This window comes from Natrix helvetica (assembly GCF_964273705.1).
Source record: "Natrix helvetica genome assembly, chromosome: 1".
NCBI classification, from domain to species: Eukaryota; Metazoa; Chordata; class Lepidosauria; order Squamata; family Natricidae; genus Natrix; species Natrix helvetica.
This window is the reverse complement of record NC_138548.1, coordinates 168,328,266-168,355,976: the sequence shown is the minus strand read 5'-3', so window position 1 is coordinate 168,355,976 and position 27,711 is coordinate 168,328,266. Positions and strand designations below refer to the sequence as shown.

At 38.0% G+C, this 27,711-nt stretch overlaps 1 protein-coding gene across 4 annotated transcripts in view; it reads left to right on the top strand.

Moving 5' to 3' along the window:
* The window catches only part of CCDC141 (coiled-coil domain containing 141), a 144,514-nt gene extending 122,035 nt beyond the window's left edge, over positions 1-22,479 (top strand). For 3 of the 4 annotated variants that reach the window (XM_081936510.1, XM_081936509.1, XM_081936508.1), the window contains 4 exons: positions 3,814-3,986; positions 18,564-18,718; positions 18,802-18,931; positions 19,014-22,479. In XM_081936510.1, coding sequence (XP_081792636.1) covers positions 3,814-3,986; positions 18,564-18,718; positions 18,802-18,931; positions 19,014-19,051 — 496 coding nt within the window. In that variant the 3' untranslated portion in view covers positions 19,052-22,479. Of the gene's footprint in view, positions 1-3,813; positions 3,987-18,563; positions 18,719-18,801; positions 18,932-19,013 lie in introns of those variants that run through there. The other variant, XR_014173901.1, reaches the window with a different exon arrangement.
* The last annotated feature ends 5,232 nt before the right edge of the window (positions 22,480-27,711 follow it).

Below are 27,711 nucleotides of genomic sequence, written 5' to 3'. Positions count from 1 at the left end.
TGTAAATAGTTGGGATATAATTTAACAAAATAAAAACTGATGATCTGCCAGGGAGTTTTATAATGCTGGCAAGAGCAGCAGAAATCTAACCCATTTTACATTCTATTCTGGGCCTCACTTTTATCAGATTTTTGCCTTGTATTTTGTTCGGAGGCTATTTTTCGCCACAGTAGCCACCTTATAAAACAGATTGGCAGGAGAAAAAGTGACTGGTCCAAAGTTGCACGGGGAACTGCCCTGGCTGAAGGTGGAATAGAACCTGTGTCTTCTTACTCCAAAACCTGTATGTTGACCTCTACATCACTCTGACGCTAGTTTAATGTTTCTGAACTTTCTTTTGAAGGGTAAGCTACCAAGATATGATACACAGTTTGAAAGGGTCTGGTAGGCTTGCTCACCCTTGTTGGGCTACAGCGTCCCTAATTTTCAACCCAACGACAATGGCTAGATTATAGGATATCTCTAGCCAAGAAATTCAAGAATGAAGAGAAAGTGACAGATGTTTATGTATTAAGCCTAATGTAGAACTTAGTAAATTCATGGTAGAGTGGAAGTGAAGAGAAGTCAATAAGATTGATTGGTTCTAAATTCATCTCATATGGGTGGTTATTTCCCTTCGCCTTTCCAGCGTTGCCTCTTTTTTGTTATAATTTTTGATTTTTTTTTCAATCATCATATTCTATCCTATATGTGCTAAATCAGAAAGAAAGCAGAATTTGAAAGAGAAAAACATTTTCTTCATGAGTATCTATAACAAATCTGAAAGCAACTAACACAGTTGATAAAATTTGCTAACAATTAAAAGGTTTTTTTTAAAAAAACTGTCATTACAGCTTGCCTGAATCACTAATCCAATTCTTAAGAGTTGTTTCTTTCATTCTTTCCTTTTAAAATACCTTATCACTTTCCCTTTGGATCATTAATGCTCCCAACTTAAATACTTTATTTGACACAAAATGCTATTACAGCTTGTCCAACTTCTTAAGAAAATAAACTTTTTACAATTAAACAATCTCTGAAGTAAACAGAGTATTATAAAAACAATTTAGAAAGAAACCTTCTTAATAAAAAAAGAAATGTCTCAGTAAAAATTTGTTACGTTCTAATGTTGGTGATCATTGAAGGATTTTTTTTCTTTTTTCTTTTAACAATAACAACACAATGAAAGCAATCCTGTATTTAAAGGGCATTAATAAATACCAGTAAACTATTATGTAGAAAACTAGTAGGAGCTGGGTCATAAAGAAATGACTAGCCTTAGACTGACAAAAGGTAGTGGATACCAGATTTTCATCTTTCTTGCCCCACCTTTTGATGTTTGGAATGAAAAGAATCAGCTAGGAATTTTTAAAGGTTGGAGGGTAATCTTATATTGCCTCTGTAGGTATAGATACAAGTATAGGGGAGAGAGAGGGGGAGAGAGAGAGAGAGAGAGAGAGAGAATAGATAGATGATAGATAGATAAATAGGTAGGTAGGTAGGTAGGTAGGTAGATAGATAGATAGAAATAACAATAGCACATAGACTTATATACCACTTTATAATACTTTACAGCCCTTTCTAAGCGGTTTACAGAGTCAGCATATTGCCCCCAACAATTTGGGTCCCCATTTTACCCACCTCGGAAGGTTAGAAGGCTGAGTCAGCCTTGAGCCTGGTGAGATTTGAACTGCCAAATTGCAAGCAGCCGCCAATCAGCAGAAGTAGTCTACAGTACTGCACTCTAACCACTGAGCCACCATGGTTCATAGGTAGATAGATAAATGATGATAGACAGACAGACACACGAATCAAATTATATCCTGACTTTAGCAATACAAGGGAATTTTCTTCTACTATATTGATGGCAAACATTTGGCAGTAATCAATCTTTCCCTGTAGAAAATGATAATATTGTTTTAATGGAGAAAAAATAAAACAAGCATTTGTATCTGATTACATGCTTGGTTGCCCATTTCATGACTATAAAATGTTCTAAAGGTAAGAAGACGAGTTGGCTGGGTCAGATCCAGCCCAGTAAATCTTGGCAAGCCCATGGTAGTCTGTCTCTCCCTCTCCCTCTCTCCCTCTCCCTCCCTCTCTCTCTTTATTTGCTACTATCCCTATTCCATTCTATGGATATTCATCTGGTACTTTTCAACTTTGGTGCCCTGAACATTAGCCTCAAGTGGCATTTTCTATGTGCATTTTAGGAAATTGGTTAAAATGATACTTGCTAACAGTAAGAAGACTAGCAGATAGATCTTTGCGATATAACTGGCTCTACAGTTCAAAAATCTGCTTATTAAACTCCATAAGATACTACTTGCAAAGGCCAAATGGGGGTCAAAAATCAAATAATTTGTCTGTGGTTTTTTTGGGGTCCGTCATCAGTAGTGGAAAGAGACACACATATAGAGCAGGACTATGCTAAGGGATCAAAATTCATTACAGTGAAACAATTTGGGTTTTCTGATTTGCTTAACTAAAATGAAGAGGTCACCTAATTCACCATAAGAATGCTGTTTGTGTGACCCTAAAGCCAGATATGGTTTTCAGCCAGTTCTGACAGGTTCTGGAGATCCGGTGGTGGAAATTTTGAGTAGTTTGGAGAAACAGCAAATAGGCTGGCCCCATCCTCGCTGCCTCCCAGCCTCCTAGATGATCTTCTTTTGTTACCCTAAACAGGGGAATGGAGCTGGAAAGCAGGTTAGTGGGGTGGGGAAGGAATGGGGATTTTGCAGTGTCCTTCTCCTGCCATGCCCACAAAGCCCCACCCCACTCACAAATTCACCCACAGAATCAGTAGTAAAAAATTTTGAATCCCACCACTGCCTAAATCCCTGAGCATGTTAGTGCCCAGGAGAAGATCCTTTCAGTCTTTTTTTTTTCCAGTGCTGGCCAAGAGCTTCGATACTGAAAGCTTTTGTTTTCGCCACAGCAAACGCCAAAGTCATGCAAGTCCTTTGGGATTGAATGCAGTGTGCACTAGAGTTCTTAGACAGTATGTCCTGGAGGAGGTGAGCTATCAATATTGTCCATCCACTTATTCTATTATTTGCTAACCCAGTGGTTAGAATGCAGTACTGCAGGCTAACTCACTGCTTACTCCAGGAGTTTAATACTGAGCGGCTCAGGGTTGACTCAGCCTTCCATCCTTCTGAGGTGGGTAAAAAGAGGACCCAGATTGTTGGGGGCAATAGGCTGACTCTGTAAACTGCTTAGAGAGGGCTGTAAAGCAGTGTGAAGGGGTATATAAGTTTAAGTGCTATTGTTATTGCTACGCTCTTTTCCTTCAAAACAGCCATGAGACAGCCCACGTGGCCATTGCTCTGTTTTACTAATCGATACAAACTTAAATAAAAATTTCTAGCAGGGTTTTTTTTGTGGGGGGGCTTTATTGAAAATTGTTTGAATTTAAGATCCATTTGGTCCTCACTTGCAACAATAAATCAACAATGATAGCAATTAATTGCATGGGATATGTTTACAGGAGAAAACCAACACTTTCAGTATGAATATTTTTCTAAACAGAGTATTTCAACCTCTGGCCTAGTTCTACAAATAAAGGCTACGTGAAGATCTATTTCTAAAGAATATTTCCGTTTTTAGGGCGTTATTTTATTTGTTTCCTGATACTACACTTTTCTTTTATTTCTTTAACCACAAATCTTCTTTCTTTTCAATATGATGTGGTGGGAAGCTACGATTATAAATGGTTTCTACTCTTAACCTACTTTCATATTCCATAAGACTTTGCCTGACATCGCAGATTATCATTGCTTCATCCAACATTCATATTAACCTGATTTGAAACCTGACTCTCTACTCCAGGTACAAGAAGGGCCAGAGAGTGATGGGAGATGAGCACATAAAGCTCTTACACCAGGATACACAATATACATTGTTCATTGAGAAGGTGTATGATTCAGATGCTGGACTGTATGTGGTTCGGGCTAAAAATTCTAGCGGCACGGTGTCCTCCAGTGCCGTCCTCCGTGTGAAAGGTAACTGGCCATCTATAAAACGAGTAGACTGGATAACCCTTTGTGCTTTCTACTTGATTGCATCACTCGCCCACTGGTTGTTCACTTAGCACAGCCAACTGACTTCACTGAACTTTAACACTCACCAAAGGAGTCAACAGCAAGCACCTCACTTCACCTTTGACACTCTTGCTTATCGGTCACGCTGAATGTAGTGCTTTTGATATTCCTGTTCCAGGCATACTAAAGGAAGTTGTCCTTTAGTCTACAGCACAATGGTATAATGCAAAGAAATATGTACACATGGGGGAAAATGTTCTTTATGAAATAATGAAGATGATTGTATGAATATAAATATATACCTCTAAAGATTATGGGAAAATATGTCACTGGGCTATGATTGACCTGTGTAACACAATATGCTTGCTTCATTCTATATACAGCCTACAAATATATTGTTTTGATGCTATTTTATGAAAAAAGCAATATAGAGAGAAAGAGAATCTTTTTGTACATTATACACACACACGTGCACCATTTCTATAGAAGGTCACTATTAAAGCTGAAGGAATAGTAGCTGAAAGCCACTAACCGTACAAACCTATATGTGAACATTTAGTCTATCTAGGCTTAATACAACTTAGTTCCACTTAGGATTGCAATCACAGCACTTATTCTTTTAAACATTCAGAAACACCAAACAATTTAGCGTGAGAAAAATGAGAAGCATTTGTTTGAAAGGAGTGAAAAGTTAAAAAAAATATGTAATAGGCACAAGGCAAATAATAGAAATAATTTTAAATTGTTAAAATAATGAAAAATTGACAACAGTAAAAATAGTATTAGAGACTAAACTAGTTTTTATTTTTTAAATGTGATAAAAGAAGCACCATTGTATTTTTTCACTCCAATGGATGTAACAAATTTGATTCTTCAACTTATTGTGAATGTTGACAAAGGGAAGAAAAATAGTGGTCTTTAAGGAGTGATTTGTCTTATAAATTCTCACTGTATTCAAATGACAGTATTCATAATGAATTATTGCCATTATTTAGAAAATACACGTATATTGCATCTCTGTCATTTAAAGCATGGTTGACAACAATGTATATTTAATTGGAAATTGACTTTTCTATAACAATTGTTCTATGAAATATGTGTAAGAAAAAAAGGTACAAAAATCTTTTGGAACAAATTTGCAAAATGGAAAGAAATCTTGCAATATACAGTAGAAGATTATATACTGTAAATGGTGAGGATATGATGCTATAAAGAAGGCTTCCATCAGATTTTCTATAGTGCTGTAAAAGTAAATATTTTACAGTTTTAGTTCATCAAATTAGTTATTCAGTAGTCCTGTAAAAGATGAACTCTTCCTGGGTTGTGAAGTGAAAACTGGCTGATCCAGAGAGGAAAGTTAGACTAGCTCATTGAATAGAAAATATTTTCCAGGTCATGTGTAACATTTTCTTTAAATGCAGTCTGTTCATGAAAAATGAATGTATGAAGGTTTATGTCCAATGAAATGCTTCTTTTGGGACTGATTACAAAAACCCAGAATTGCGCATTGAATTTAAAAAAAGAGGCCCATTTTGCTTTTTCTACTCTCTTAATAGTTCCTATCCTAAAAAGAGAACTAAGGTTTACTCACCATAAAGGATCACTAAATTCCCAGACTGACATAAAATTAATATGCTCAGGTTTTATGAAGTCAAGGGGACAAATTAATCACTTATGACAGGACATAAAGTGCATCTCAATGTCTCTGAACAACAGCTATAGATACTTTCTTTCAGTAATGTCTTAATTTGCAGGACTTGTGTTTTTCCAATCTTTGAGACACTGTGTTGTGGTCTGCCGGTGGCCTGCGGAGCTGGCAGCAGAGTAGGATAGTGAGGAGGTTGGGGAGTCAATATTGGGGTCTGGGAAAGGCTCGGATGACGGCTCTACATCAGAGGCAGAGAGGGGGCCAGGGCTATCTGGTAGTTATGTGCTGCCTCTGGAGCCTCCAGAGTCTGACATAAGTGAGGCAGAAGAACAGTGTGAGCTGTTCCCAGTGTGCGCATGAGTAGAGCTGCCAGAAGACAAGAACAATTTTAAAAAAGAGCAACTCGGGAGTAAGGCTTGGAGATGATTGGCCCCTCCCATAAGACATAAAAGAGGAGCAAACAGATGTGAGCCTTTGCAGGAAGCAATTAGTTCATCTAGTCGGTTCAAGCTCTGAGAAGTCCTGTTTGACTCTGTGCTATGTTTGGCCTTGCAAAACCAATTGGCAATTAGGTTTCTGGCAGCATTTCAAGGGAGATAAAGGTGGGTGCTTAATAACATTACCCTGAAAGATTGTGGCACCTCGAGCAGACATCTGTCAGACTCTTCACAGACTGGTCATTACAGGCTGTGAATGACCAGAAATTCACAGCTGTATAAATAAAAGAGGGGTTTTGGGATTTATGCTTTCTCAGGAAACCTAGGTCAGAACACACTGATCTAATGCTATCATCACATGCCATTTTAAAACAAAGGCTTAAGTGAGCCCACTTGTAAGAGATTGGAATCTAGTACTACCTTTTCGGTAATATTAAATGGCTATTGCAAACCTATTTGTTCAATAAATGGATCTTGGGATTCCCCCCAACATGTCTTTTTGAGGTACATTATGGAATGAAAGAAGGACAAGCTTAACAGTAACATATGAAGCTGAGGTTTCAAGCCAAGAAACTATGTTGCTTTCAGTGACCCTTGAGGAATCCTAGGTGTTTGGCATGCGCTGGTGATAACATTAGATAATTATTTAGTTCAGTTATTCTTAGTAAAAGCTTGCTCTGGTGGATGGCTAGTACTTTTTTGCCTACAGATTTGTGGCTGATCAAACAAATAAACAAACAAACAAATAAACTACGAGAGTTAGTAAGTGTTTAGATTTTTTTGTCTGATTAAGTGCACATCTTGAAACAAAACTAAGTTTTGGGACACCCGTTGCTGTTCATTTTCACAGAAAAACAGTGAGTTGATATCTCTGTTCTGTACTAACTGTATTTCCGCCTGTCCTTTTGAAGATGGTTGTAGTTGAATAATTTGGAGGGGAAGATTGTTTTATGGGATCCAGATGCCCCATTGTGGCAAACTAAAATAGTACATAGTTGAACCAAATGAGAATAGAAAATAGATACAAAGGGCAAAAGGGAGCCTGGTTCGATTGAATGCCATTTTTTTAAAGATTGGTGTTTTACTATGTTTTAGGTGAGTAAATTACCCATTTAGGAAAAATGCAAGAGTTGGATGATGTAATTCTGTGTTCTAGGTTTTTTTTTCCTTCTCATGGTTTGGATGGAGATCTTTTAGAGATCTTGTTTCTGTTTTGCTTTCCATCTTGGAAACTTTGTGGAATTTATTTTATCAACTGACATGCTAGTTTTTAAAACAAAGCAGGTTTGCGGGCTGGAGACCCATTGGCCACTTCTTCTCCAACCTGATGTCTCTCTCTGATGGGAGCTGAATGGGAGCTGCCCTTGCTTTATTCTGAGAACCAGGAATGGAGACCAGGCAGGTTGTGAAGTAAAAACAACCTTTGTTTGAGCTAACAGATAACAGCTAACAAGTAAGACATCTCAGTAACCTCCAACAGGGAACTCTCAGTCTGACAGCTCTTTATAGAGCAGCAGTCAGACGGGCAGACCAATGGTAAGGCTGCATTCTCCCGCCAAGTGGTTGTCACTGTTCAGCCAGTAAGAGGCGCCTTCTGGAAGGCACGCTCCTGGATCTTCGATGTAACTTTGAGGACATTACAGCCTTCTGAAATCCTAAAGAGAGAAGAATGCTTCAATGCAGGACTATATTAATAGCTTAGGGGTCACTGAAGTTAATCCAATCTTGTACTTGAAAGCAGGAAGACTAAACTTGTTGGGCTCCTAACATGAAGACAGATCAATGAAGAACATCTTTCCTAGTGCTTGAAAAAAAATGGCAAATGATGGACAGACTAACCCTGAAGTCAATGATGTATGAATTTTGAAGATGTATGAATCATGAGTGAATTCTGATCAACCATTTACTGGTTTTAATCATTTTTAATTTTATTTATATATGTTTGTTTTTGTTGTCCGAATTTGTCAGCTGCTTAGAATCATGTAGATGCAATGAAACTGAAATATATAGAAAACAGAAAAAAATAGAAATTAAAAATGCATGCTTGTGTAGATTAAGTTGATGGCAAATTGCAGGCTGTTTCCATTGCACTGCATGTAACAAAAAACTCTATCACTTTTTCTGTAATATATGAATAGGACAAATTTCTTTGGGATTTTTATTTATTTATTTATGTCCCTTAGGTCCCAGTCTCTCTATATTCATGAAATTAACAGAAGAAGTAAATCATGATGTTAATATTTGTATTCAGTCCTCTGCTCTGCTCTTTTCAAAATAGTTTTTCCATTGCTAAATTCATATATGTAAGTACTGAGATTCAAATTAATCTCCTTTGCTCTTGTATGAAGAATTTTCTTCTCCAGCTTTCCTTTTCCTTTTTTTTTATTGGGAAAGCTATGCTTGTTCGGTTGTAAAATCAGTCTAGAAGAAAAAAAACATCAGGTACTCTGTTTTTATTAGACTACTATATCTGAGATGCAATATTTTGCATCTCTTATTTTCTTTTGACCCCTGAAATAAGCACTTGGCTTTATTTTCAGGGAAGTGTTATTATTTTTGAAGTGCAAGAGGCAGTGAGCGTGATCACTTCATGGCTGCTGCTGTGTTGCAATATTTGGGGGGGGGAGGGCTTATTTTAGCGCATGCGCTCAAAAGCCCAATTGGGTTTATTATCTGCGGAATACTAGACAGTATTCATCTGGAATACTAGGAAACAGAAAAATACAGAAGACGATGTTCTACCAACTAGTCATTGAGCAGGGTTTTGTAGCCTGGATATGGTATCCTACCTTCATTCCCAATTGTGTCCATTTTCCTTTCTCTATTAAAATATATAAAAAAATTACAAAAGCCAAAACATGCCCTTGGTGCACACATCACACTAAGCTATAACGTTATTTGCCTGGTTCCAGTTTGTTTGATGTATAGATCTATCAGTCATGGTTACTTGTTATGTGTAGACCAGGCCACAAGCATTTGTTCAAGAAATTATAATGTTATCTATAAATGTAGCCGATGAATTTCTATGCTAAGAAAAACTTAATCTGCTGAATTTTAATCCAGTTTCTAAACAAACTTAAACCCAACCAGAACATGAAATTCTGAACATAGCCAATAGAAAAGGCCACTTGTTAATTTTGTTACAATTTTGTTAGCTTTATAGTCTATGAATTTGTGTACGCAGGAGCTTAAAATTATGTACATACCCTGTTTCTCCATGTTTCTCTTATTTTCTTTTGACCCCTGAAATAAGCGCTTGGCTTTATTTTCGGGGAAGTGTTATTATTTTTGAGGTGCAAGAGGCAGTGAGCGTGATCACCTCATGGCTGCTGCTGTGTTGCAATATATTTTGGGGAAGGCTTATTTTAGCGCATGCGCTCAAAAGCCCAATTGGGCTTATTATCTGGGGAGGTCTTATTTTCAGGGAAATAGGGTAGTACTTCTTCCTCCAATTTTTTCCCCCAGACTTGGAATTTACCTATCCTGGGAAGTTCGTTGCAATGAGACGGAGTGACTGAATCAAAGTCACTCCTGAATTTTCACAAGACAGGACATTTTACCCAATGTTTCAACTGCTACACTAGTCTTGTTTTGCATGGAAGAGAATCCAGATTCAAACCCAGCATTTCCAAATGCCTAAAAAAATGTTCTGACTTGGAAATACTTGCCCAAAATTTTGATTAAAAAAATTCTAGTGAATTGTATTTATTGGAAATAAAATATTATTCTCATCCTGCCTACTTCAGTAGTTATTAATGGGACTATTTTCCTTACAGTTAAGATGAGATATGGTACTCAGAAATGATGCCTCTTGTCTCCTTTAAACTTTGATGTTGGAACCTTTGCATTTTTAGTTAGATTGCCAGATGACCATTTGGTGGTTCCAGGTATAGGAACCGAATACAAATTGTTATATGCAGATAGTATTTTAATCCCTTTTAACAATTCTTTAAAGAACTTTACCTACTATGAAGAAGTGGTATAGCAATTTGGGAAGAAATTCTGAATATACAATATGTTAGAATAAATCTAAAAACCTGCCCATTGACAATAAAGTATCCAAAGAACTGTGTCAAAGAAGATTTGTTTACTGTTTGTTTTTACTGAATATGTGGGATAATTATTCTTGGGGAAATATGCTGCTTGGTAGAAGTAAATGTCTCAAGTGGTAGAGAAAAAAAGAGAACTTGAAATGATGAATCAAAATGCTTAAGAGTCTGTGGATAAAGATAAATGTAATGAAAATAAATATGGCTTCAAGACTGATATAAATTTTGAGAGTTTTGCCTATTTTAATTGGGCTTTGCAAATAAGTTGGCATGTTAATGCTAAATTTTGTATGGAACAGTAAAATATCAAAAATTTATCTCTTAAAGTTTTGGCTTTTATATAATAAGGGTGATTTCAGTTTTCCACATTGTCTTCTGTATCATTGACTGTATTTGTTAATTTCAGTAACAACAACAGGAGGAATTTGGTGATATTTCAGCGCTTAAGGTGATTAGACATATTGGGGTATTATTGGACCAGAAACTAACATTTTTGTTTGAATTCTCTTGAAAAATTGATTATCTGGAACAAATCCTTTAAAAAGTGGTGGGTAGAACTTTAATTTGCAGAGTACAATTTCAAAATTGGATTGTCATCATTAATTTGGTTATTACTGACATATTATATGACTTTAAAATACTTTTTAAAGGGAATGTAAATTACCTTAGGCAACTAAATGGAGATTGTTGTATTCTTTGCTTCATTAAGGAGTTTTAGGAGTCTGTGGAACTGTAGTAAGCATTGGAAAAAGTTTTTATACAAGCTAAATCAAGAAAATTATCAACAAAATTTAAAGATTAGAAAAATAATGTTGGATTACATACAAATAATGTTTTACACAGAATTAGAGTACTCTGTATTTTAAAATCAATCATTCCAGGAACACTACAGTTCTTTTTATTATTTAACCATAGACTAATGCAGCGATGGCGAACCTTTTTTGGCTCGCGTGCCACAAGTGGCGGGAGTGCAGGGGGGTCGTGTGCGGGTGTGCCGCACCCATAATGCAATGCGTGACCCCCCCAGTGTGCATGCACGCACAACAGGCACTCCCCCCATTTTTACATGCTTTTTTCACCCTCCCCAGGCTCCAGAGGCTTTATAGGAGCCTGGGAGGGCGAAAAGAGCCCCCCCCGGAGGCTTCAGGGATTGTTCAGAGGCTTCCCTGAAACCTTCGGAATGCTTAAAACGACCCTCTGAGTTGCTCAGAGGGTCATTTTAAGCGTTCTGAAGGCTTCAGGGACTGTCCGGAGGCTTCCCTGACGCCTTCGGAGCTCTTCAAACGACCCTCCGAGCAAACCGGAATTCACTTCCGGTTTGCTTGGAGATCGTTTTAAGCGTTCCGAAGGCTTCAGGGACCGCCCGGAGGCTTCCCTGATGCCTTCGGAGCGCTCAAAATGACCCTCCAAGCAAACCGGAAGGGCCTCTGGGGGCAGGGGGGCTCTTTTCGCCCTCCCCAGGCTCCTATAAAGCCTCTGGAGCCTAGGGAGGGCGAAAAATGGCTTTTAAAAACGGTGAACTCAGCTGGCCAGCGCACGGATGCTTGCTGGCCATCTGACAGGGCAACACCTCGCGTGCCCTGGCAAATGGCTCCGCGTGCCACCTGTGGCACTCGTGCCATAGGTTCGCCATCACTGGACTAATGTAACACAAAAGTGTTTTTCTGGTTCATTGGACTCTCCAAAACATATATTTTAAAAGGTTGGTTATCATCTGTCCTTTGTTAAACATACTGAATGATATATAGGTAAATAGAAAGAAAAGATTGTACATACGATTCCAGGTAATTTGGAACCACATTTTAATTTGTTTAAACAATTTAATTTGTTTGAAAATTGAGTTGCAGTTTTTTTGAAACAGAAACCCTGTTTCTGTCTGGATAGTATTGTGCCTTCATTTCTCAATCCCATGAAATGTGACCAAGATGGCTGAGTGGAAAATAGGATAAGCTATTAGCGTTGGCACCATTTGACTCCTCCTCCTGAAAAGGATACGTTTTCTACCCTTTTAACAGTGGTGTGGGAGAGGATTGCAGCAGCTGGAGCAGTCCTCTTTTTCATGTTGTCATCCTCGTTGTCCATTTGGTTGCAAAATATTGCATTTTATGGCTGTGTTCTTGGCTATATTGATTTATTTCTTATTTAATTCCTTCTTGTTCATACGGGTTTTATGTAAGCAACTCCGCAAACCTAATTGAATGAAAATTAGAGTAAAGTATTTAGAATAAAGATGAAGCAAGGCAAACTCATCTGGGAAGGGAGCTCTGATCCATCAGGATGCTACAACTGAAATGGAGTTGGGAGTAAAAAAAAAAGATTTACTCTATTTGAGCTAGACATCACCCCCTTATTTTCAATCTAGTCAACTGCTGTGGTGTTTTCTGATTCGTCTATCTAAGTCTATTCTTGTTGCCAAACAAGGGCAATCTTGTACCAAGGAAAGAAAAAGCAGAAAATTAATGGGTTTGCCTGGTTTTCCCCAGTGCCTAATTTACGTTTTTCTTCAGGTGTCTACTCAATAAATATGTGCAATTTCTTTTTAAAAAACAAAGCTAGTTTCCAGTAATCAGCAAAATTTCCAAGTTGGAAAAAAGAACGGTCAAACTGAGTTGTGTTCATTTTTCTCCAAAGCCAAGCCAGAAAGTTATCTTTCTGCATTATTTTGAGAACATTTTGTTTATAGCTTCCTGTGTGGACCTCTTGGGAAGGTAAATGATTTTCACCTTAAACCATGCTATATAAATCTCAACATTAGTTGGTTAATATTTCATAAATTGTACTTGTAAAAATATTAGTTACTCAATGTTTCAAGGGTAGATAAATTGAAGATGATGAGAAAGCAACTCTACATTTAATAATATTCATTTTGGGGTTTTGGAATCTCCCAGAAGGAAAATGGATCGAAATAAATCACAATCTGATATTTTGTGTCTTCTTCAACAAAGCTAACACATAAGCAATAACTTCAGGAATTAGAAATAATATAAAATAATGAGAAGAGAGACCTTATAGAGGAAATAGACCTCAATCTTAATTTCCAAGTAATAGAGGAATGAAAGAAAAATGGGTCCCTTAAGTCCAGGCTGATTGATCTTCCTACAGTCGATTGATGACAGTTCTGCCATACCTTGAAATATTTATCATGCCAATTTTTTAAAACAAATATAAGTCATTTTCCAATATTTTTACTTAAAGTGAAAGAAGGCTCAACCTGTCTATGTGTAGGCCATGATTACGTACTAATATAAGATTAATTAATTATGTGCCATCAGGTCAATGTCAACTCTTAGCAAGCACATAAATATTTATTTAACATCAAATTTAGAGACTATCCATCTCAGACACAGAATTACTCATATTTTCTCTATGATGATCTATCCCTAACTTATTCTTTCATGTCTTCCAAAGGTGCACTCATTGCACTGTAACTAGGTTTGTCTGTCTTGCTTCTGATCATCCTTTTCCTCCATTTCATTCCCCCTTTTCTAGCATTAGAGCCTTTTCCCGACAACTAGGTCCGTTCATAATGTGTCTGTGCAATAATTTGAGAAAGCAATACCACAGTTGGAATATTATAGCCAGTTCTGGTTGCCACAATATAAAAAGGATGTTGAGGTTCTAGAAAGAGTGCAGAGAAGAGCAATAAAGATGATTCGGGGACTGGAGGCTAAAACATATGAAGAATGGTTGCAGGAATTAGATACGTTGAATGAAAAGAAGGACTAGGGTGACATGATAGCAGTGTTCCAATCTCTCAAGGGTTGCCACAAAGGAGTCGACCTATTCTCCAGAAGACAGGACAAGAACAATGGATGGAAACTAATCAAGGAGAGAAGCAATCTAGAACTAAGGAGAAATTTCCTGGCAGTTAGAACAATTAAGCCATTGGAATGGTTTGCCTTCAGAAGTTGTGGGTCCTCTGTTACTGGAGGTTTTTAAAGAGATTGGACAACCACTTGTCTGAAATGTTATAGGATCTCCTGCTTGAGTGGGGTATTAGAGTAGAAGACCTCCAAGGTCCCTTCCAACTCTGGTATTCTGTGAATTTTGATTATTCGTGCCTCAAGTGAAAACTCTGGGATGATTTATTTGATGATCCATCTGCTTGTTTTTTTTCCCGCTCTCCATGGTGTTCTCAAAAGTGTTCAGAAGAATATAGGATTACTTCTACAGATTATGCCAACATATGTTAGATTTATACCAGGATTAACATATGCCTAACAAGATTCTTTGTGATTTTATGTGAACAGACTTTACTGCAAAGGCTTGTTTGCTGTTTGCGAATCTTAAGTGAAAAGCCCTCATGGGTAAATAGAGTCTGAAATAGAAATCATAAGAAAGTATCTCACTCTACACAGATGTGTGAACTATGGAGCTGCTTCAGTTGTATTGTTTCCATGACAAAGTGCCTATTTTATAATAATTTCTGTTAGACTTTTACTAAGAAGAGGGTCTGTTTCTATGCAATTTCAAATCTGCCAACTAAAAAGAAAAATAAAGTATTATAAAGAAATACTTTATTTCTCCCTGTAAACCTCCATCTAAAGAAGAAGCCTATGCTGGGGAAAATCTCATTTGAACAATATTTTTGCATTTATAACACAGAGATGAGAAGTCCTGTATGCCACACATTTTCTTTTAGTGAATGTAAGAAGCTTTCCTCTCTCAATTCCATGGTTTCAAGTTTCTTGCAAAGCTTTGCTCTTAATCTCTCTGCAGTTCCTGCAACCTATCTCTGAGTCTTCTTCTTTGCCCTTATTTGATATCTTTCGGTTATCAAAGTATTCCCCACTGTCCAATACAGCATAAATGCACAACTAAGGAACTAAACAAAAGAGAAAAACTGAGTGCCATAAATCAACAAATCAAAGACTCTTGATTTTCTCCGGTACCACTGTTGATAATGATATGGTGCCTCAGGAAGGAGAGAAGAAGTTTTAATTTGGTTAAATTTCTTTTTTTCTTCTTCTTCTTCAAATTAGCAGGGAATTGAACTAATAGTAGTTGTCTCCCTCCCCTTTTGTTCATAAAGTATCTATTTGTGGAGGAATCTGTCAGGAGAATTACATTTTCTCAAATCTTCATATAATCACTTAATCCAAGAACTAAAAATGGCTTTATCCTTAAGAAGCAATGATGCGTGCCATACTGTATTGCTTAACCACACCTGATTTATTTTTGTGTAAGTGGGATTGCTAAAGTAAAAAACAAAGTGTTAAGCATTGTATACCAGCCTCCTTTCCCCCCTATTTTTAACACAATTCTGTGTAATTGCAGCAGTCTAATACAACACCAAAGACCTGTGCACTAACTCTGTTATTTATTTACTTAGACCTCCCACAGCAAAAATTCAGATGGTAAGAGTTTTCTATACCCATTTCATGACAATTTAGTTGAAGTATGGATGTGCCAAATTTCAAATGATGGCTAGTTGAAGGAAAAAAAGCTTTATGCTTGCCTTTGCAACTCTCTAACTCTCATCTGGATTTTTGCAGCACAGGTATGGAGAGCCAAAATTTGCTTCCAATAATTTGTGCCACAAGGCAAACAGGAACATTTTCTCGTGGGAAGATTTTTATGCAGGTTTACAGATAAATATAATTTTAAATCAGTGTCTTTCAAACCTGGCAATTTTTAAGATATGTGGTTCTTAACTCCTAGCATTCAGAGAGTTGAAGTCTACAGATCTTAATTGCCAAGTTTGAAAACGCTGGCCTAGAGTCCCTGTCAGTTTTGCTGTGTAAGGCAGAATTACAACCTGGGTTGCCGCAGTGGGATCAAGTACTTTATGCTCTGTAGTAAGGTTTAGTTCATCTACAAAATAACCTCAGAAAGTGACTGAGGCTTTAAAAGCATCCCTAGCATGTGAGCATAGCTTTTCAGGTGAATTGTTGATATGAATACTATACCTACACAGATCCCATACTGTTCTATTACTTCTAAAATCTTTGCTGCAGCTTATGAAAAACTCCAAAGATGTAACATCATTTAGGCCCATCTCTCTGTTTATTGCATGAACCCAAATTAAAGCATACTCACCAGGATTCAGCCTCTGCTGGAATGCATCAATAATTGTTTTCAATTTGGGTCCTATAATTAAGGTTTTCCATAGCATTTGATCAAGATGTATTTGCTAGCAAACAGCTTATTTTATTTTGTTTGTTTTTATTTCATGTCCTGTCCTCTTGCACTTGAAATGAAGTCTTGATCTTTTAGACAGAGTCCCTTCTCCCCCTTCAGGACTTAAGGGTCATAATATCCCCCCCCCCCCCCAGCCGTGATTTCTTCATTTCTTCTTAAGGCTCAACATGATTCATCTTCTCAGTTTTCCCCCTAGTCCTAGTGCCCTTACAAACAATCATCTTTTTTAAACTAATTTTTATTAAATGGTGGGTTTTTTTTTTTGCAAAGTAAAAGCATCAAAATTTAAAAAAAGAAAGGAAGGAAGGAAAGAAAGAAAGAAAAGTAAAAGGAAATAATAAGTAAATAGGAAAGAAATGAAGGAAAAAATACAAAAAAGTGAAACAGAAAAACCAGAAAAAATATAGAGAGGAGCAGCTTCCAATCTTCTTTAGAGCAGTTATAAATGCATTTTATTTTTTTCTGTCTAAAGTTAGGTTATGCTCCCTTCCCTCCATATTTTTTCTTTTTCTAATCAGCAAACTCCTAAATCACATGTTCATTTTTCCCCTGTCTTCAGCAAAAGATCTATAAAAGGTTACTAGCAAATGTACTTATTGTCTTAGCCATAATCAAACAAGTTAAGTTGCCATCTTTGCAAATTTGCTCCTCTTCACTAACCATTCCTTTATTGTGAATATTTCAGAGTCTTTCCACATAATCTTTTTTTTTAAGTACACAAATCTAAGTTTACATTTGAAATTTAAACTTCATGCTTGGGGGCTTAAAGTGCTCAGAGCGGTGTGGGGATCTCTACACTGTAACTGAAGCACCTGCAGAGATCCAGTGCTCAGTCAGAAAGTATCTTTCTTGGTCAATCAGGGAGGGGAGATTTCCCAACAAATCCAAGCTTGGTAATCAAGCGTCTCTTGCAAATCTCTTCCCATAAAACACATTTCTTCCCATTGCTGCTTGGAAGCAGCAGTAGATTCCCCATCTTGCCTCAGGCAGGCCTTATGACTGAAATAGATCTAAATGCAGGGTGAGAAATCGGCAGTGGGATTTACAGCTTAGTCTTCTGTGCTCAGGGATCTGTTTCAGCCTCGGAACGTGGCCTCACTTTCCAACTCTTTGATCATTTTTGTTACTGCTTTCCACACCTGTTCCAGTCGCGCTAATACTTTCCAGAACTTTATACAGCACTCGAAATAAGGTTTGGCCAATGCAGAATAGAATGGAACTATTACTTTCTGTAACTTAGAAACTTTTTTAAAAATATATTTTTATTATTTTTACATTTAACACAATGCAATACCGCGGAGTCGGAGTGACCATACATTCACATTATGTACAGCTAATTTCAACCATTGACAATTAATCTACTTAATACATTGTCTATCCTTCTGTCCAATCACAATATATACATTTCTTCCAGTCTTGTCATCTTGTTTTATACCAATCATAAAATCTGTTCCATACTTCAAAATATTCTGATTCCCCTTTATTTTTAAGTTCAAGAGTGAGCCTATCTGCTTCTGCACAGGCCAACACTTTTCTGATTATATCAAGTTCTGATGGTGTATTTTCTTTTTTCCAATACTGTGCATAGGTTATGCACGCTGCAGTTAGTATATGTATAATTAAATAAAGTGTATCTTTCTTAAACCCCTCCAGTATTATGCCTAGGAGAAAGGTTTCTGGTTTAAACATAATTTGTTCTCCCACCATTTGTTCTAACCATGATTGAATCATTTTCCAATATTTTTTTGCCTCATTGCACGTCCACCACATATGATAGAAAGTGCCTGGTGTTTTTTTACACTTCCAACAGTTTGGGGCCAGATTTTTGAACATTTTGGAAAGCCGTGCTGGGGGGAGATGCCATCTGTAGAACATCTTATAAAGATTTTCTTTATACACCGTAGCCAATGTTAGTTTCTGATTAAGTATCCAAAGTTTTTCCCACTTAGCCAATTCCACATTGTAACCGAAATTTTTCGCCCAGGCGACCATGGTTTCTTTGACATGTTCCTCCTCTAGCTTATATTCCAACAAGAATCTATACAGAAACTTTTTTTTTATTGATGTACCCTCAGTTTTAACAGTCCCATTCTGTTGCATGGTCATATTCACCTTGCAATCCAGTTTAACATCACATTTGTTGCATGTGACTCAGTTTCCTATCAATAGCCTCTCTGTGGTGTCCAGCTTCATTTCCTTAGCTGAATGTCGTTATTTTAAGCGCAATGTATTTGTTTTCTTTGTGTCTCTCTTCCTTTGTCAGTACAAGGAAAACAGCCCAACTTCATAAACAAATTTGGACACCTGATTCTGCAAGAAGGTGATGATTTAGATCTACACTGTACAATACACGGAGAGCCAAGGCCAGATGTCATTTGGACAAAAGATGGCATCAGAATGGCAGCAAGAGAAATAAGTGTATGTTTAAACGTTTCCTTTGGGAACAGTGGCTTACGCCTTTCATTTCAGTGCTAATCTCTTTTCATGTTTCTTTTTTTCAGATTGAGAAATTAGGGGACATCTACTACCTTGTAAAAAGAAACGCAGTTGTTGCCGATACTGGAAAATATATCTGTCTTGCCACTAATGAATTAGGGGAGGCACACTGCTCAGCTTTTATCAGAGTAATAGGTAACTGAACTTAACCACATTAGTATAATAAATGAGGAAGACCTTGTTCCCCGTGCTCTCTGACACTTCCATTTTGTTTCAGAGAAAAATAAAAGTGACATATCCTCAGTGCAAGACTAAATCAAATCAAGAGAAAGGCCACTTGCTGAAGAAAACAATGAGGACTGCCACACCCTGAGCAGTACAAGGTCAAGATTGACATTGCTTGAGAGGTCAAATCAAACCAAAAAAACATTCCAAGAGGTAACTTCAGTTTAAGCTCTTTCTGCTTTCGGAAGCGCAGGAACGACCCCTCGAGTGTTTTCTTTATAAAGCTTTCTTACTGTTGTCTTCTTTTCAAATTGTGTGGTTTTTTTTTTCATCAACAAAGCAGCTAACCTTCAGACATTAACCACGAGGCAAAGGGCCACAAGCAGACTCAGGTTTTCAAACTCACCACACTGCCTCTCCCAAAGAGGCAATACTGAAAGCAGAGGAACCCTTTAAGTGATTGCAATTTATGAAGTAAAAATTATACCTGGTAAGGAAATTCTCCATGTGATCATGTACATTGTACACAACACAGTAATGGGCAATGGCTTTTTGAGGTAATTATCACAGGAATCAGGAGGGGACAATAATGGGGGATGGGCTAATGCCACTTACAGAACAGAATTTCTGATGAATAAGAATTGTTGATCTTTAAAAGTCAATCTGTAGTCAGTCCACTCACTGGAGACATACTTGTTCTGATCTAGGCTTCCTTAAAAAGAATGAAGCAGAGTCTTGGTCCCGTCAGAACCTCTTTTATTTACACGACTGTGAATTCCTTTCATTCCCAGTCAGGAAGGCTTGGCAAACAGACTTTCAGAGGAATATTTATCAATACAAACCTTATCTCTCTTGGAGAGCTGCCAGATAACTAGTTTCCAAATGCAGGGCATGGCAACACTTGGCACAGAGTCTCTTATAGTCATAAACAGAACTTTCCACTCTTGAAATGACTGAAAGAATGGTTTCCTGCAAATGCCCACTCCCTATTCGCTCCTTTTTTGTTTCCTCTGGGAGGGGCCAATCACCTCCAAGGTGTGTCTTTACTCCCAAGTCTACCCTGATTTCTTAGTTGTTCTTGTCTTCTGACAGCTCTCCACATGGGCACAGTCTCCAGCTGTTCCTCTGCCTCATTGCTGTCTAGCTCCCCCTCTGCCTCCAACGCAGAGCCCTTGTCTGAGCTTTCGTCAGCCCCCAGGACTGGCCCATGTTCCTCCCCAACCTCCTCACTGTCTGACTCTGCTGCCAGCTTCGCTGTCCACCTGCGGGCCACAACAATACTGTGTTGCCACAGTATTATAATGTGTAGGAAGCTGTGGAACCTTCTGGCAAACAAAGATCTCACAACTTTAAATGTGGCAAGATATGGGACTTTATAGGATTTTATTGTACTTCTTTATTTTTTTTAAAAAAAGTTTCCCTTCGAAACTGTTTGGCTTACAGCCCTCTGTTTTGTCATGAAGAAACAAATCATACTTGCTCTGTGACATCTCATGTTCCAGATCAAGTTTCACGTCTTGACATGTTTTATCCTTAAATATGTCTGTAGTCAGACCAGACTCTGTGAAGAAAATAGATCTTTCTGCTCATGGAAAAGACAAAATCCAGAAAAGTAGAATGGGAGGAGAAGGACAATTTCTCCCAGAGCAGATTTTCAGAGGTTAAAAGAGGCAGTGGGGAAAAGGGGAGTGAAATCATCTGCTTGCTTCTGAAAGGAAGATGGTGACACTAGCACAAAGTTCTCCACTCCCAGCCTTTCATTTTTGCATAGTTCAAATAAAGCATCATTTACAATCTTCTACTGTTTTGTAGGTTTTATTAAATAAGCGTTATTTAGTCGGGATCATTGACCAGTAATAAAGAATTTTTGACTTTTGTATAAATAGCATTTGCTGGATATTATTTTGTCATGTGAAGCCACTGTTGAGAGTAATTTATTAGATATAGATTTACCCCTGCAGTTTCTAACAGTTAGTCCCATATTTTCTACTGTATGCTTTTGTTCCCCCCCATTGCCACTTTTTATTGAGATTTCTCTCTATTGTCCAGCCATTGCATGCTGCACAAGTCTGGGGAGCGTAGCCAAACAAAAAGCCATCAAGTAGAAATCAATAGGGAAGTATGATTCTTGACAGATATCAACAGTGACTACTTTTGGTACCAGTCTGGTGGGAATCAGATGACTTTCAAATGACTCTCAGCAATTGGAAGTGGGGTGGGTGGGGATTAGTGATATTTTCATATCCATGTATTAGCAAACATGAGCTAGTGTGGCATGTACTGTGCATATCTTGTGCATGGATGTATGAACATGGTTTCAATACCCCCTACGTACCAAAAGGGATAATTAGCATTCAGTTTCTAAAAATGCAATTGTCAAGATTTAAACCTGCCTGTGAGCCTCACCATCTGCCCTGAAAACTTCCTGTTCAGTCCAAGAGGATGGGGACAATCTGAATTGCCTAGTGGTGATATTTTTAAAAATGACTTCATGCTTTCTCAAACCTCAGCCCTGTTATTCAAAACAGATTCTGTGAAGGATTTGTTATGAGCCTTGAAATGTGTTAAATCCTGATGGTAGCGTCTATTGGTGATCTGTACATTAGAAAATTTAGCTTCCTTTTTCTGACTGTAGAAAATGAGAGCTACACTTTAATTTTCCTAGAGATACATCAAGAGGAGAAATTGGAAGATATAGCCTGAGTTACTGGAGCAAAAAAGAACCTTGGAAAAGTATAACATAAATTATTGTATACTATATAATAATTATACAGTATGTAATATAATATATTATATTGTACTATAATTGGTCTTCCAAAGAGTTTTGTATCATTAAATGGATACTCTTGTGCTTAACATCAATAAAAAATTTATATAATACTCTGTTACAGTCTAAAAGAGATACAACCAGGATCTCCTAAAGTTACAGATTTGGCTGCAACCCTCTAGTTTTAAAGTTGGACTCGCAATTTAAAGATTTGGAGGTACTGTGAAGGAGAGAAAAATGTCTCACTCACAAAGTTAACTACGTGGGTGTAGCTACGGGTGGCTAATGAAGAATTTCTCCCATAAGTGACACCAAATCAATGAGTGAATATTATACTGTGGAATAATGCAACTTAATCCAACTTCATGATGAAACAGTTGTTTCCCAGCATGTGATGGGGTAAACACCTGCAGTTGTATAAATGTGATAAATCCAGAACATTTGTACTAGAGAGAGTTTTGTTTCTCAGTCATGACTGATTTTCAAAGGTGAAACGAACTGCAAAAGATTTTTTTATTTTGTTTTAGGTTTGTCTGTTTAGTATTTTCTGTAGAAAGTTAAAATGGATAATTTAGTATATATGTAACAAAGCGAAATAATATGTTGTATGATTACTTTGTAATCTTTTAATCCTTTACCTCCTTAAAACAAGACATAAAAGGAAACCTCATATTTTCATAATATGTAACTATACAATGAGAAGTAAGATAAAATGTAATTTGTCAATAAACAGTTATTTTGCTTGCTGTGAGTTTGATTTTTCTCTTCATTTATATTGCACAGCATCAAGAACTGTGGTATATACATGGAAGCAGTAGCTTTGAGGTCTGACATTACTTCCTCAATTTAGTGTGAGCTTCAAAACATAAAAGTACAGGTTTTTATTGTGAAAAAAAATCATGGATTAGTAAAACTGATCCACAAAGAAATCAAATATAATTTGAAAGGACATGCAGTCAATTGAAAAAGGTATATTTCTCTCTTGTTAGGAAGGCTAATCCATAGAACATACAGTAGTATTTGTATCTTTAAAGTTTGGAATGTTAAACTAGTATTGTCTTTAAGCTCTGAATGGATTAATCAAAATTTTTCTCCAAACCTAATGATCAGTATATAATAACCTAATATTAGTATTTATTCTACCATATCCTCCTGTTTGGATAGCAGATACAACTGAAACCTAATTTTTCAAGCTATAATGCTATGGTCCCATGCTGATTTTTCAGGTTTTATAGGATACTAGCCAATAACCTGGCATTGCCAGGTATTTATTTATAGGGGGGAAATGTCTGGATCAAACATAATTTCTAATGTTGGATTTTCCCCCTTACTAGAGGGACCCTCCTTGTGGAGTACTGTGAAGCCGTTACCATGGCAACTCTACTGCGCTGCACAGTAGAAGCCATTTTACTGCAGTACAATAGAAGCCATTTTAAGGCATGACAGACTGTATCTTAACAGAACACACCCTGAGGGGTGTTAGGGGTGTCTTATCCCCATAATATTTGTTTCCAGAGAGTAAGTCATCTGTGTACCAAGTTTGGTTGAAATTGTTAGAGGAGTTCCAGAATTATGCTGGAACATACACACACAGAACTGTTTGTTTCTTTGTTTATTTGTTTAGATGATGATAGATAGATAGATAGATAGATAGATAGATAGATAGATAGATGATAGATAGATAGATAGATAGATAGATAGATAGATAGATAGATAGATAGATAGATACAGTATCAAAGAGATTGTCTCTAATAACGAAGAATATCCCACCTCAGATGCCTTTGTTTTGTTCCTCCCAAGCTGATACAATACGGCAGGTTCTTGACTTACAAGAGTTCATTTAATGTCTGTTCAAAATTAAAATGGCACTGTAAAAATGAATTATGACTGTTTTTCACATGGCTGTTGCAGCATTCCCATGGTCACATGATCCAAATTCAGATGTTTGGCAAATGGTTCATATTTATGATGGCCGCAGTATCCTGGGATCATGTGATCCCCTTTTGTGACCTTCTGACAAGCAAAGCCACTTAACAAAAGCTTTTTTCTAACTTAACAACCACAGTGATTTACTTAACATCTGTGGTAAGTGAGTTCTTAAAATGGGGCAAAATTCACTTAACAAATGTCTCACTTTACAACAGAGTTTGGGACTCAGTTGTGGTCATAAGCTGATAATCGTTTCTTCAGTGGTGGATCTTCACTTTTGGGAAAAGAAAGTGATCTTAATGTGTCATAAAGACACCCTGAGACTAAAAGTCTGTGCAGACCAAAATCCTCCCAATTTATCACCACAATCACCATGAAAATTCAGCCCAATGGCTAGAGCTGATGTACAATATACTAATTGCTTTGTAGCTGAAGGAAATCGGCTTTACAATGGTTAAAAAACAAACAAAACAGGAATGGTAACAAATACCACTTCAGTCTCATTTGAGTCTCGAGTATCCATTGCTGTCAAAACAGTGGAGATCTTATAGACGCTGAAGGCCTGAGGGCTCCATCAGAAAAGATCTGATTGTCCTTACCCATTAATTATAAAATCATTTCACTGTGGAAAATACACTTTTGACTAGCTCTTCTTCAGTTCCAGAAATGTGCTACAACTGACCCCGAACACCCCTGCATTTCTATATGTCCTGCGTCATTGACAGTTGTCACCCATACTCCACAGTCTGATGCTTGGTCAGCAGCTAATTATAGCAGCTACCATATTTCCAAGCTGGCATGGCATAAAGCTGTTGCAAAATTGGACCTGGTTGGTGACTGCTAATACAGGACCAAGCAAAAATGAGGATGGCTAGTGAGATAGGGTTGGTGTAAAAAGCTCAAGGGGATGTGGTGGCTCAAGGGGACATGGTGGCTCAGTGGCTAAGATGTTGAGCTTGTTGATCAGAGAGATCGGCGGTTCAAATCCCAGCACTGCATAATGGAATGAGCTCCCATTACTTATCCCAGCTTCTGCCAACAAAGCATGTAAAAATGCAAGTGGAAAAAATAGGAACCATCTTTGGTGGGAAGGTAACAGCACTCCGTGCACCTTCAGCATTTAGTCATGCCAGCCACATGACCACAGAGACGTCTTCAGACAGCGCTGGCTCTTCGGCTTTGAAACGGAGATGAGCACTGCCCCCTAGAGTTAGGAACGACTAGCACATATGTGTAAGGGGGACCTTTACCTTTAAAAAGACAAAAAAAAAATAAACGACAAAGGATCTTCTGCTCTTCAGTTCTTCATTACTAGTTGCTTCTCTGCTGGATTGTGCAGCACAGTCAGCATTAGTTATGCAAAACTGAGTAAACCTCCTCGAAAATTCCCATGGGCTGGACTGAACTCTCAGGCCATTCATTGTTTACTATGTAGATAAATGAAGAGGCAAACAGGATTAAGGAGACAGGTACAGGTAGTCCTAGCCTTACAGCAGTTCCTTTAGTGATCATTCAAAGTTATAATGGCATTGAAAAGAGTGACTTATGACCATTTTTCGCACTTACAACCATTCAAGTATCCCCATGGTCAAGTGATCAAAATTCAGGCGCTTGGCAACTGACTCATATTTTTTATTGTTGTCGCGCCTGGGGTCATATTTATGATGGTCACCTTTTGTGGCCTTCTGACAAGGAAAGCCAATGGGGAAGCCAGATTCACTTAACAACTGTGTCCGTAACGTAACAGCTGCAGTGATTCATTTAACAATTGTAGTAAAAAAAAAAGGCATAAAATGAGGCAAAATTCACTAAAAGTGTCTCACTTAGCAACAGAAATTTTGGGTTCAATTGTGGTTGTAAGTCAAAGTGAAAAGTAATACTGTGCTACTCAAGAACAACAAGAAGATGTAGATAAAGAAGGGAAAATCTGAGGCTCCTAGCTTTACATATCCCTCCCACCGAGCCTTAGATGTGGCCTCAAAGCTGTTCCCTAATAAAATAATCATGAACATGGGTCAGGGGTGGGCTTCAAATATTTCAGCAACAGGTTCTCTGCCCGGTTGCTTGGTGGGCGTGGACATGGCCTTGTCAGCCTCCAGCACCATGGGGGGGGGGCATTTCCAGCCTTCCAGAGCTTCCGGGAGGCCCGTTTTTCCCCGCTCCCTGAGCCTCCACACAGGCCCTGCACTTACCTCGCATCCAAAATGGGCCGCGTGGAGATTCCTGGGAGAGGAGGGGTGGTTGGGGCCAGCCAGAGGTGAGATTTGAAGGTTCTCCAAACCGGCCATAATGTTAGCTACATGTTCTCCCGAACCTGGGCGAACCCCTAGCAGCCCACTCCTGACGTGGATAGAAGAAAGACAATAATGGTGACAACACAGAAATGATAACTGCAATCTTTCATGAGTGGTCAAGGACTACATTCTTTAAAATGTCCTTTGTTACATGGACAAGGACAAAACAAAACGAAAGCATTAGAAGGCAAATTAGAAAACAAATACAAATGAAGAGTTCCCACTTTTACAAGGTTAAAAATAATACGCATTTTAAAATGTTTGCTTTTCATTTATACCCTATCTTTCTATCAATATGGCACTCAAGACAGCTAAATTGTTCTCTGGTGCGGGATACATTTTTGGACAATTGGGGGGGGGGGAGAAAGAACCCCATTGTTTGAAAGTTTAATCCCTTAATATATCTGTAGATTATTTGACAAGTAACTGACCCATCAGCTTTTGACAGCAATTTAGCAATCTGAAATTCAGGAGCAAATCTTATTATCAAATATAATGATACTATATATATTTTGGAAGCACATTAGGACATTTGGACGTAAACAAAGTCTCTATGGGTGAACATAAGGCCAGCTTTGGTTAGAGGCATTAAGGGAGAGATGAAATAAATGAGGAGCAGGCTCAATATAGTAATAATGAATTTGTATGAGGAAGGAAGGAAGGAAGGAAGGAAGGAAGGAAGGAAGGAAGGAAGGAAGGAAGGAAGGAAGGAAGGAAGGAAGGAAGGAAGGAAGGAAGGAGAAGCTGATTTCTGTTGCTGAGAAACTGTAGAAGATTTCCTTCTGCAGCCAAATCTACTCTAAAGGTAATGGCATTCATTGGGTAAGTTAAAGGTCTTGAAGTTGCCTATCAGCAAACCTTGGGCAGAAGGCTGAGCATGCACGCCTGCACACAGTCCTCCCACCGTAGGTAGATATATTGTATTGAAATAGTACAGGTAGTCCTTGACTTACAACAGTTCGTTTAGTGACCATTCAAAGCTACAAAGGCACTGGAAAAAGGGACTTATGGCCATTTTTCACACTTATGACCGTTGCAGTGTCCCCATGGTAAAGTCACGTGATTAAAATTAAGATGATTGGTGTTGTGTTCCAACCAGCACGGCCAGCAGATGGCGCTGTCTGAAACGCCTCTGATTGGTTCAGACGCGCCTGCCGGCCGGCGTGATAAATACATCTCTCTTATTGGTTCCCTGTCTGACAGCTACTGGTATAAATAGCTGTCAGACGGGGGTTTCTCTGTCTGTTCTGTCAGAAGTTATTACTGTTAATAAACGTTCACTTGAACTGCCGCCTCCTCTTTTATTGCCGCCTCAGAACATAAAACTTGGGAACTGACTTACATTTACGACACCTGCAGTGTCCCCAGGGTCACGTGAGCACCTTTTGTGAACTTCTGACAAGCAAAGTCAATGGGGAAGCCAGATTCACTTAACAACCGTCTTACTCTTTTAACGACTGCAACAATTCACAACAACCGTGGCAAAAAAGGGTGTAAAATGGGGCAAAATTCACTTAATAAATGAAAAAATTTGGGGCTCAATTGTGGCTGTAAGTTGAGGACTACCTGTATTAAGAATTTGGACTATATTATAGCAAGTATAAATGTGTATATCTACATATACATAGACACACACACACATGCACACACACACACACACACACCAGTGCAGGCAAATTTTATGCAAACAATAGAAGTGTGGAAATAAAGCCTGGCCATCTTCCTTCCTGCGTGAACTTATGGTCCAACCTGTGAAAGAG